At 51.0% G+C, this 12,414-nt stretch overlaps 3 protein-coding genes across 3 annotated transcripts; 2 read left to right on the forward strand and 1 right to left on the reverse strand.

Moving 5' to 3' along the window:
• Positions 1-1,355: 1,355 nt before the first annotated feature.
• On the forward strand, positions 1,356-3,787 carry CORC01_05578 (FHA domain-containing protein; the record flags this gene model as incomplete). The annotated part of the gene is made up of 3 exons (XM_022617221.1): positions 1,356-1,389; positions 1,457-1,668; positions 1,730-3,787. The coding sequence occupies 3 exons, from the start codon at positions 1,356-1,358 to the stop codon at positions 3,785-3,787; spliced, it is 2,304 nt and encodes a 767-aa protein (XP_022476235.1).
• Positions 3,788-6,330: 2,543 nt separating this feature from the next.
• On the reverse strand, positions 6,331-6,477 carry CORC01_05579 (uncharacterized protein; the record flags this gene model as incomplete). The annotated part of the gene is made up of 2 exons (XM_022617222.1): positions 6,331-6,413; positions 6,471-6,477. 2 exons carry the CDS (start codon positions 6,475-6,477, stop codon positions 6,331-6,333), a joined length of 90 nt encoding a protein of 29 aa, XP_022476236.1.
• Positions 6,478-11,816: 5,339 nt separating this feature from the next.
• CORC01_05581 (uncharacterized protein) lies at positions 11,817-11,999 on the forward strand (the record flags this gene model as incomplete). Its single annotated transcript, XM_022617223.1, has 1 exon — positions 11,817-11,999. The coding sequence occupies one exon, from the start codon at positions 11,817-11,819 to the stop codon at positions 11,997-11,999; it is 183 nt and encodes a 60-aa protein (XP_022476237.1).
• Between the last annotated feature and the right edge of the window lie 415 nt (positions 12,000-12,414).

Here is a 12,414-nt window from a genome sequence, read left to right on the forward strand (position 1 = left end):
TCAGGGTCGTTGAGGAAGCAGGCAGGACCGGACGCCATTTACCGTCGAAGTCACAGGCTTGAACACCTTAACAGAGTGGGCCTTCCTCAACATGGAGTCGCCATTTTACAACCTTCAGTGACATTGAGGAACGGTCCATCCGGCCTCTCACCTCGATACCACCTGTGGTGACGGTCCTACTGTGACACTTTGGGTTTCTTCCGCCTTGAAGAACGTAAAGGTGAAATACAACTTCTTCGACTTTGATTTCTTTCCACTCCTCTTCATTTCAGACAGCTCGAACTTTCTTTAGCTTAGTAAGGTAGGCAAGCACGAGCAGGGTAGCTGCCAACCCCGCTGGCCTCCCATTCACTTTCCTGATGTCAGGTGCCACATGGTGAGGTCTTAAGGTGTGCCCCTCTTTCCTAATCCCGTCATAACCAAACGCCTCAAGCCTGATCTCAGACACGCACTGTGTGTGCACCTTTGGCGGACCATTCGAGGCGAGCAAGCAAGCAAGCAAGCAATGCACTTTCGGTGTTAAGCTGCCCGGGCATGTTCGGCTCCTTCAGGTCTTCGCCTTCTTTCATTCGAACAACTCGAGCTTACAAGTCACGGTCTCACTATACGCCGACCTTCTCAACCTAGGTACCAGCTTTGCTCCCTCTATTACCTTACCTTACTTACGTCCTTATCAGCTCCGGCACTAGACCTTCCTACCTTACCTAGGTACCGCTACCTTACCTTATCTGCACATTGACGGGAGTGTTCGGACGTCACGACCAGCTGCTGATAACCCCACCAACCCACTAAGGTACCTTTCTCCACTGCACCTGCCCAATATCCCCCTGCAACCTACCCCTTCCGCGCACCAAGGTAGCTGCGATAAGGCGTTATCGTTGCCTGCACGGCCGCGACTGCCTGATACCGAACAGTATCAGCACGGTGCCAGCTCCGGATCCCTGCCCCACACTATCCATCTCGGCGACCTCGACATCCAACTTACACTGTATTGCACTTACCACGCCGGCCATACCTTGCTGCCTTCCTACCGCCTCCCGTTCTGTTCAACCATCAGTCAAGCCGCGGTGAACAAGCACAGTCTTCGCCAACGCCGCATTCAACCGATTTCCCCCTTTCCACCACAAGACCTTGGGCGCCGAAGACAGATTCGCATCTTCGACACCTACAAGACCCCTCGTCCCAACCTCGACCGCCTCCCGTGAGCTCGGTCGTATTCAGACGGCAGAAGCTGATATCGAGAAGAACCTCCGCCCGCACGCTGACTTGACTAGACAGTCAGTCCGAGAGCCTCGTCCCTTTCGTTTTTCTTTTCCAGCAATTCTCACCAGTCCGCGATACAGCCGGGAATCAAGATGGCGACGGGTGCGAAACCCCAAGCACAGGATGGTACGCTCAGCACTCCTGCCTCTCTTTCCCATCTCCATGCTCAGTCTCTAACAAATTCATCTTTTAGTGCTCGTCACTGTTTCGGTTCAGCATCCTAGTCCCGATTTCCAATACCCTGAACGACGGGTCATACTCGAGCAGAAGATCCCAAGCGTCGTGCAAATCGGCCGCACTAGCAAACGCTTCAGCTACCTAGAGGCGAAGGGCGACAACTGCTATTTTGACAGCCCTGTAATGAGCCGTGAACATGCCAAAATCACTGTCGATTGGTATCACAAGGTGCGTTGTCTATTTTATCTCAGGTATCAATCACAACCCCAGCCGCTAACCCGGTGACCAGAAACTCTTTATCAAAGATGTTGGCTCACTTCACGGAACCTATCACAACTCTCTGAAGCTGCCTCAGCACGGTGCCAAAGAGTTGACACCAGGTGATGTTCTCAAGTTTGGCATCGATATTCAGCGATCAAACGACCTTTTTCCGCCTTGCACTATCGTGGTGGACTGGGAATTCGATCATTTGGCCAAAGCCAAACTCTCTGGCCAACTCAACGGTCGCCCTTCGTTCTCCGTGCCCTATGACTCCGACTCGGAAAGCAGTGATGAGGATATGTCCACCTCGGACGACATCCGCGCCACTGTCGAGAAGATTCGCAAGATCGAGATGCCTAGGTCGACCGTAGGCTTTGGCGGATCTTTTCCTAGTGTCCTGCCTCCTACGTCCATTGACCTTACCGCAGATTCTCCCGTCCACGAAGTCAATGGAGGTGCACGCTCTGGAACTCCTATTGTTATCGACGAGACTATCAAACATCACAATAATGAACTTTCCGAACGCCCTCCCATTGACACGCAAGATCAGGAGGTGACGCTTGAGCTGGATGCTCCCCATGATGAAGACGAAGAAGACGAGGATCTGCCCTCCAGTCATAGGATCGACTCGAAGCTTCCTCTCGTCTTCGCTTCGGATTCTGAATCGGATGACTCTTACGATGACTCCTACGACGATGAGTCCGCGAGCTATCCCGATGAAGAATCTTCGAGTCAAGATCAAATGCCTGATACTTACGACGATGATATCTGCCTCAGTGATTCCGAAATGGAAGATCACAGTGACGTTGAAGATGATATGGATGCGGAGGATGAGAGCGCCTCCAACAGCGAGAGCGAGAGCGAGAGTGAGATCGAGCATGGGCAGTTGGAAATTCCAAGCTACGACGAGCATGAAGACAGCCAAATGAACGATGACAACTACGACTCTCAAACCGACAGGGATATGGCAGCTGCCTGGGAAGCTCAGTACCCGCAACCTCAACTAGTGCTCAGTACTCCCCAGACGAACTACTACCCCCCGCCTGATACTGGTCGTCAGTTCTTCCCTATGCAGATGCCATCCCTCCCTTCTATCATACCTTACGAGGAACTGGAAGAACAAGGACGCCAGAACGACTTCAGACTCCCATCAATCTTGAATCCTCTTGATTCTCATGTGGAAAATCTTCCCTCGGTCAACATAAATGCTCAGCAACTGCATGCGTCTGCACCGGCGGATTATCTCCTCCAAAGAGAAGGGGCGGCGGCGCCTCGTTCTTCATGGGAACAAGCCCTGAAGATTACTACGAAGGGTGACGCTGCAACGCAATCCCTGGGGATGGCTCAGAATGAAGGGCCATCGGCTGAAGCCCTTGGACAAGCCAGTGGCAAGACCGAATATTTCGCGGCGAGAGAGCACAACAAGGCAATCAACCGCCGCCACGAGCAAGACCATGATGAAAGTCCGGCCCAACCTCGGACCCAGGTTCCCGAAACGCCTGCGTGTTCTAGCGAGCCATCGACTTCTGAATTGCCGCACGAGAGCATTTGCAATCAAGCAACCGCAGCGGAGCCGGCGAAACAAACCCCAAGATCGGTCAATATCACCGAAACGGTCTGGTCTACATCTGGAGAGAAGTTCCTGAATAGCCCCCAAGATTTCACCACGGCACATGCAAAGGATACTCCTGAGCTCGACATGACAAGCGCTTATCAATTCCAGCAAAGTAAGCTGGGATTTTTAACACCGCAGACTGCAGACGCCTCTCTGACCGCCGCTACCGAACCTGAGAAAGCATCGCTAAACCTGACATCTCCGAAGCGCAAAGCAAATGAGATTTCAACTCTTACGCCGCATGAGGAAACGGTCGAGGCGGCCATGAACAACGCCGCGATCAGTGTGCAAACAAATGCGAATCAATCTATCACGGTACCAGTTGCCACAGAGTCCATTCAAGGAACAGTACTTCCTCCTCCGAAGCGCCTGCGCAGCTTCTTGAGCAAGGCTGGGTACTTCTTTGGCGGTGGCGTTTTGACTGCGGCAGGCCTCGTAACAGCACTTGCTGCAACAGCCCCTGCTCTTTGATGACTGGGAGGTGGATGATCTTTAAACTTTCTCATATGGCTTGGTTTGATTTCTTTATGGGCAAGTGGTTCACGAATGGCTCGAGCTTTTGAGTCGACTCAAGACTGGCTATATGTCACGTCATTGCGAGCTTCAGGGGTCAGGAATGGGGGGTAAGAAAGTGGTGGGATGGGATGATTTCACATTTGATGACTCGACACACTCCGCTTCAGCTTCGAGGGCCGAAAGCAGACAACTTGACCAGGAATGGCGGGACAGGTCTTTCTATAGGGAGGTTTATGATATACGTAGGCCGCCAACGATCCGCTTTTCTCTCTTTATCATGGCTCTTTCCTATCACAGTTATCATTTCAGTCAGTGGCAGGCTTTATTTAGGTAATGGACGTTGTTTTATTCAAGTACGCCGTATGATCACGTAGCTTGGACTTCTCTACATTTTGATATAACGTTGAACTCGTACAAGTTCGTCTTGAGATGATATCGGGATGCCAGCCCATCTTGCACTTTGCCTCATCTCCGGAATATGATGGCCCTCAACTTCCCATCTACTTCCTTGATCAACTATTTGATTTGCATTCATGAGGTGAAAACAACCAATTCCACCTTGGGAATGGAGAAACCGATTGCCACTGATCGACTGGGAAGCCGGTGCATTCAAAAAAACGGCAAGCCGCACGAGTGTGTCGCATGATTATATGTAACCAATACAAACAGTCTTTCCTTCTTTCCTCCAAGGTACATTGGGGGGTCGGTGAGGTTGAGAACAGAGTAAAAGCATCATCGAGTACCTGCCACCTACATATGCAGATAGACGATATGCCCCCAATCCTCACCATGGAACTCTGTCCAGCTTTTCCGGTTAATTTATTTCAGTTACCATGAATAGCTCATTCAAGTATGTGCCTATTTGAACACATGCATATGTGTGCGGTGATCGAAGTGCCACAAGTTTAGTTAGCGGTTGCCGTCTTTGCTCGTGGGTGCTCAAGGACTTGAGAAGATCGTGGAGCGTATTTCTCATCTTATTAGGGAGCAAAATGAGAAACCAAATGTTTTTCTTGGTGATTCCGATCTCTTCACAAAACTCATCTTGATACTCGACCTGTACAGGTTCAGCAAGTGACCATGTGTCGTAAATACATCTATTGAGAGTCAAACTGGGGACATGAATGTCTTCTGTGAGCCGTTGTATCTAGTAGATTACATGTTCAAAGGACCAAAGGATTGAGAATCTACAGCTAAGATCATTATGGGTGCTCTTACCCATGGGCTCGTGAGACTCATAGCGTGAGCCCGTGGAACTGGCCATGAAGACTGGACTTGGACACAAAATGCTGGCTTGCAATCTGGAAAGCAAAACCAAAACTAATCAAAAATCTTATTTGTTCACTCATTCATGAAGGCTTCACATCAAAATTTTAGCTCCGTCAAGGGGCATGACTGAGGAAGGTCACCAGAGTCGGCTGCTAACAAGCCTTCTTAATTCTGGGTCTACCCCGAAGGCGTCTGCTTCGTATCAGGTCAAGTATTGCTGTTATGCAACTCATCGTTGGTACCCAAGGTACTTACACGTGCTCGCTTCTTTCGCGGATATACAAAACAAGGCTTCAAATTCTGCAACAAGTCTGTCCGACCTGCAGAAAGATATTCAGTGCTCCTGGAGGGGAAGGGTGCGATTTCCAACCAAGGCGCTTAACCCTCTGTTACCGATGACCGGATGATATCGTGTCAAGACGCTCCCTCTACGTGATCACAATCCTTCGATATCGATCCAGTAGCAATGACCGGATAGCCTCCCCGGCGGTACACGACCGGCTGATGCCACGCTACCTCGTAGGGTTGAGCGGGAACCCTCTGTGTTCATTGTCGTCTTGCATCACGAGCGACGTACTTGACTGGTTCCGTTCCTCTGGATAAGCGAAGGGAACACACCGGCAGGAAAGAGTTCGGTAACCCTTGTTGCCAACGCAGGCCCGCCTCGGAACAAACTGTCTGGTCTGTATCGCCCCCAACTTTGGCAACACGCAGACTCGATGAGGTTAACCTGTCAAAGACACGTCCAGCACCTGACACGGAAATATCCAGCAACAATATATGTATTGTACTTCCTTTCAAGCCCTCGATCCAATCTAAAACACAATGATTCCAGACGTTTACAGCACTGGTATGCTAATTGTCCCTCAACTCCCGACGAACGTGGTGTTCAACGTCGTGGAACTGGGATGAGCCGTCTACCAAAACCCAACGCCCTACCAAACCTGAGCCAAACCTACGAAGAAATTCAACCGCGCTCACCCGCCGGACAACCCACTAGCTTGGTCCTTTACGACCACCCTGCCTTCTAACTTCATATAACTTCCAGTGGTAAAGTAAGATTTATATTGATTCCTTCAGGATCCCCTTTAAGAAGCTAGGAGGTGATGGCGTCAGGTGCTGTGGTTAGTGGCAGCCGGCGCCGGCAACACCTTGATCAGAGCCCGTCGGTCCCGTCGGTCCCTTGGCTGCCGGTTTTTTTGCCTGACCTCCGGCCCGAGGCCGAGAGCTCAAGGCTTGGGCTTCGCCAGCAGCCCCATGAGGGCAAGGGACTCTGACTGCGCCTCGAGATTCACAGAATTTGCAAGGAGTTCTGCGTAGCACACATCAACGTGTGTTCTGAATGCTCCTGGACTAGGGAATTGCTCACCTTTCATTTCCGCCACAATGAGTGCAAGTTCTCAAGTCCCATTTGCCAGAGTATCCGTCATCGATGCAGCCGCAGACTTCAACTTCCAGGGCGGACGATGAGTTCATGTTTCCACAGAAGTTGATGACGTTGCTGATGGATATATTTTATAGCTGTCTTTTTTGCAATTTGACCGGCAGTTGAATTTCAATGAAGATTGTGAGAGAAGATGATGCGTCCCAAGGAAGCTGAGAGACAAAGAGGAAAGGAGATCCTGATGACGGGGGGAGTTGCCTCGCTTTTATACTTTTCCCCCCATCGCGACATCTGGAGGACCAACTGCACAGCAACATCCCTAGTGTCCATCGCACTCAAGAATATCCTCGAACATAAGCTCCTTCTCGTATATCGTTTTGCCTCACCGCCTTCGACCGGCAGCCGGGCCTGGGCAAAAATGGTTCCAACGCCGTTGAAGACATAACCAGATAAGACAGCTGGCCAAGTCTTGGGACCCATTCCACCCATCCGCCCCCGGCTGGTTCCTTCAAAGTTGCCTCGTTTCATACCGCGAACTAACGAATAGGGACACAATGGTGGGTGATACTTCATATGTCGCCTTGTTCCTGCTTGTCCCATTTGGGTAAGTTGGCCGACGTCTCTTTTCTTCGAGCCGTCCTTTGGGCGACTTTCTCTCGGCAAAAAAGTTTGGTTCTGATATTGACGTCAGCCGCACAGAGACACAAGGCTTATTCTTGCAGATATCACCCTCGCCATGCTGTGGTATGAACCGTCTTATGTGCTCCTCGGCGGCGTGGCGCAACAAGTCAAAACGTTTGGCTGGGTTTGCTTCCAACCAACGATCTCTACCCTCTCTGCTGTCCAGCTAGGTAAGATCTCCAAATCGTCATTTTGAGATAATGCCCGAATCATTGTTCCTCGAGAACAATGGGCGCGTCTCTTTCTCTATTCGGCTTCACCTGCCTCGGATTCTGACCCGGGGTCCTCGGCGGCTGCCAGCTGTTCCAGCAAACTCACCATGCGACCTCGACCGACGCTGCAGCTACCCGCATCACTCATGCCGATCCTCCCACATAGACTTACACCGGCACCAAGTATCGTGCAAAAGGTTCCATCAGAGGTTCGAAAAGGGGGAGGAGAATAAGGCGGTGATGGATGAGACTGTCCACGCCACGCGGGCTACGATGCGTTTGAGGAAATGCCATCTTCTCTCCCTGTGCTTCCCAAGTCTTCTCTTCTCGCCCCTGAAAGTGCGACCAAATGACGGCTTCATTGTCACACCAAAGAAAGACTCAGGTTCTTCGCGGGTCCTTCCAAATCACCGCATCTGCTTCTACCTTCTCTTGCCACTTGTCTTGCGGCATCGTCAAGCGACACCTCCGGCATGGCCCACGCTTGCCAAAATCAAGGGCGGGCACCACATGCCAGGCACGCATCACACGCAACATTCCGCTCTCGCTTCCTTCCTTCATACCCGAGCTTAAGTCTGTGTAACACGAATTCTTCAGGACGGTGTGCTGCGCATGCTATAGGCCGACACGCAACATCGGGCCTAGACTCACGATGATGGGTTGTCACAATCGAATCACTCTGGCTTTGGGGTGCTTCACCCTCACGCATGGTGCTCCAATCGCTGCATGGTGAACAAGCATGAAGTCGTCGTCGAGACACTCGCCATCAGAAGCAGCGCTGCACACTGCGCAAAAGTACTTGGAACGGACACCTCTACATGTCGACAGCGATCATCGAGAAACACAAACATAGAGAAACTACAGCATAACCGCGACGCCTCTCTTTCGGGTCCGGTGTTTTCGACTCATCCGTTCTTATCATCGGCCGATTTCCCCCGTTAGTGTCACCCATCATTTCCCCTCGACCAGCAGCACTCGACAAGATCGCGAAAAAGTGTCATCTGACCTCTCTGTACTCTCTGTGCCGGCTCGTCCAAGACTCGAATGCCGAGGGGCAGCCACGTAACCAACGAGAATTATCGTGAGAGACGTCCGTCGACACGGTGTCGTTTCAGTCCGCTACGGGAAACCTGCATGTTGTTGACTCCTCTTCTCTTCTTGTTACATCGCAGGGCGCATCTTTCCGGCATGATCACCCCGCATGTCTTCTTTAACGCTCTTCTATCTGGAGGGCCTGGATGACAGATGGACATCACCACGCACATATCATTCATACCGCGTGATTGCCCTGCCGCCCTATCCAAAGTTTCCTCCCTGCCCTCTTCCCTCCCCGGGGCCGTTTCGAGGCAACCCCCCTCACTCACGATGTTTTCTCGTAGGCCTCCTTCCAGAGTCCCGTATCTGATCCTCGGTCCTTACCCGTGGTGGCGTCGCTCACTGCAGGCAAACATCTCATCTCGGTGAGTAAGAAAACCAACGGGACCACAGTTACCGAAAGGTCCTTTTGGTTCTTGGCCCCCACACATTGAGGAGAGAGAGATAGAGAGAGATAGCGGAAGACCAAGATGGCAAATGAAAACAAAGACATTGTCTAAGTCCGTCCAACCAGGCTCTAAATTAGGATCTCATTGCAAATGCCTCCTGCAGATCTTGCAAATCGAGAAGACGGAAAAGCATAGAAAATGTCCCTTTTCCCCGAACAACCCGACACTGTCTCACTGCGAATGAGACAACCAACGACTTTTTCCCGCTATGCGCATGCGCGCTTTCAATGTATTCGCATGATGATTCAGTCTAGTTCACGGGATGTAAAGACGCAGGAGGATCGGATCGACCAGACGGCGGAGCAGAAACTACCTTTTATGGATTCACTCTCCAGCTCAAACTATGTATGGTCCCTCCCACTTTCCGGTTGTCAAAATGCACCGGAACGCCGGCAGTGCATGGTAATTTCCAAAATCGCCCCATGGAAGAATCTCATCCTCATGCTCTTTCCCTTCTTGCATCGCTTCTGTGCGCCACGAGCGAACAAGTCCGGTATAGCTTTGTTGTCTCATCTGTCTCTAGTACATTCTCGTCTTTCTTTTCGTATGCCATAGTTGTGCCTAGGCAGACGGGAACTAAGTTTGTGTAACTTTGAGACTTGTCGCGAGCCATCTCCTACATCGGAGTAGGAGACGATACCTATCGTCTCCTTCGCGGCCATAACTTGTAAGCCTGGTGTCAGGTTTAACAGGTGGCAAAACGTAGAATCTCAGTAATGTGCCCACCTCGAGACCTGAGCCGGCAAACCACCCTGGAACTAGGGAAGCAGTGCCAAGGCGACCAATAGTTGTGATAGTATAGCCGAATGAGAGCCATAGCCCAACCGGGCATGGGCATAGGCGGGCTGATGATCACAGACAAGGAGGTTAGCTTCGGCCGAATGGAGCCGAAGGGGAAATAGTCGCCACTGAGTCGTACAAGTTGGTTGTTCTCGCGACTGATTGGCGGTGATGCATGTTGTACCGCTTCTTTGGTTTCGTCTGATATGCCGACGGGATCTGAAGAGCCAGCTGCAATTGTAATGCTATTTCGGAGGCCCGAGACTTCGGCCAGATGTTTACCTCGGAATCGAAATAGCCATGCCGCGGATGTAGATGACCATGATGGACGTAATCTTGTCGCGAATGACACACTACCACATGGCTCATTGAGTAGGTACGACTGTTTCACCATTCAAAGGGATTGAATCATATTGTCTGCAAAGAAACTGAGTGAAAGTATCCTCGGGATATCGAAAGCCCCGAGGTCATCCAGTCGCAAGTCTACGGCGTGTCATAAAGGGGGCCAAGACGGGAGCCTGGATCGGATGTTGAGAGTAAATTATGAGGCGAGAAAATACGAATCGAAAAGGTCGGATAATTGGGGCGATTGAGAAGGGGAAAGCAATCGTCATCTATTCGTTTGGATCTATGAGCGTTGCAGGAACCAATATACATCCAGCCCAACTGCTGCCTCGACCGCCACTCTCTCAGCCAGCTTGCGCAGCAACAACTTTTCGCCCGCTCGCTGGCCTCGCTTTTCAAAAAAGTCTGCTCCCGAGTTCGTCCACGGGTAGGGCTTTTCCGGCACCGGCAAGCCCAGAAACTCGCACAGCGGGACCCAGACGTTCTTGGGCCCCGGAAAGACGATCCTCCTTTCTGGCAGCGGCCGTAGTGTTTTGCTTCGATGGTTTCCGTCCAGAACGGGGATCGTCTCTCTTCAGTTGGGCCACATGGACTGGAAGGAAAAAAGACTTTGAAGTCGAGCTGCTCAAGAGCGCGCTGTTCAGTGCTGCGGGTTTTGAAGTTCAGTAGGGCCGCATGAATAGAGTTGGGAAGTTGAGCGCGAATGGATATGGGATGAACATGCTAGACGGAAGACTTACATTCCGTTGCCGTCCGCGGCAGCCTGAGCAACAGCAGCCGCATAGGGCGTGTTCTCGCCTTTGTATGACAGAGTCGATAAGACGAGGTCTTTCCAGCAATTCCATTTTCGACGAATTTGAGTCTTCCGAGTATTGACTCCTGTTTTTCATTCTTTGATCCTTTGATACCTTAATGGACCTCCATTTCAACTGAGGTTTTGCTTTTCACCTGTAAGTCTTTATACGTGAACCAGCGTTCATGTATAGGGGCTTCCGGGGATTTTTTCCATTATAGCAAGTGGAAGATAACCCACACCCCTGCTCCTCTAGTCCTCTGCTCTCTCTCTCTTTCTGTCTGTCTGTCTGTCTGTCTTACACACACACATTCGCGGTAGAAGCTATTCAAATTGAAGCCCCGTGCCTCTTGCGAAAAAGGAACCGGAAACAACAGTACGGAACATAATTGTTTCTCAAGGGAACTAAAAATGAAAACACAGCTCGTCCCTGAGATGAATGCAAACCACCGTTTATAGACCCCATTATGGTCGAGCTGAATAGGTATGCGTCCTCTCTGTCCATATCCTACTTTATGATCACACAACCATTTTATCGCCTTGGTAATGACCAGTGCTTAGTACCCATTCACTATAGGAACCATCATTTCAAAGTGATCCCCCTCAACAAGGTGTTGCCTCACACGTGGCCAGCCAATTCCTGCCATGCTTCCGTTTACCGGACTATTAGCCTCCCCGGTCGTGGCTCCTTCCACCACGTTCCATGATCACCGTTTCATCGATCGAATCCTTCTTTATCTGGAGAATCTTGGTTGAAAAACGTGATTAACTAGCCTGTGACCAAGTCTGCTTCCGCACCACTTACATGAGGCTGGCATTGGACTTGGACGGTGGCTGCACGCGCCATCTCTTGAGCATTTCTTGATAAGTCTTCGTAAGGCAAGACTGTGAATTACCTCAGAACAGCCCGAACGAGATACGAATAGGAACCTCGATGCTGACGAGTTGTCTTCAGGCTACTACGTATGCTGGAAACATGAACATGGAACGAATTGAGTTCATCCACTGCCCGGGCCACGATAATTTTGTACCAAAGTTGGTCGGTCGCCACAAAATGCACATGTGCCGTGATTGGGACGCAATTAAGAGTGTCATTAACAAGGTCAGATCTGAGAACATTCCTGCGGACAAGTACGGCAAGCGTGTCCCCCAAACGTGACTTTGCCAACTCCACAATTCTGGCAGCTCTGTCTGCCGTGCTTGAAGCCGCGCGCTCTCTCTTGCCGACACTGGCCTCGATGACGTGTCCCGTCCTCTGCAACATGCTCCACGAGGGTCTAGCTGACCCGGAAAAGGCGTTTTCGTGATCCGCTCTGTTCTTGTTGAACAATGGTTGCAGACGGAAGAGCCAGGTGAGGCGATGGCAAATTCTCCCGACTGGGTAGTTGATATAGCCCAGGACACGGTTGTCTGTTGGCCAGTCACATCCGAAGATGAAGATTTCGTACTGGCCTTTGATACCCAGGTTCAGTTTATAAAGGGTAATGTTGTGGCTGTCTGTGGCACACCTGGGTTAGGAAAATGTCTCTGCTATATGCTGTCGCAGGCCAAATGTGCCTAGAGACAAGCAGTTT

This window comes from Colletotrichum orchidophilum, assembly GCF_001831195.1.
Source record: "Colletotrichum orchidophilum strain IMI 309357 chromosome Unknown Scaffold_39.1, whole genome shotgun sequence".
NCBI classification, from domain to species: domain Eukaryota; kingdom Fungi; phylum Ascomycota; class Sordariomycetes; order Glomerellales; family Glomerellaceae; genus Colletotrichum; species Colletotrichum orchidophilum.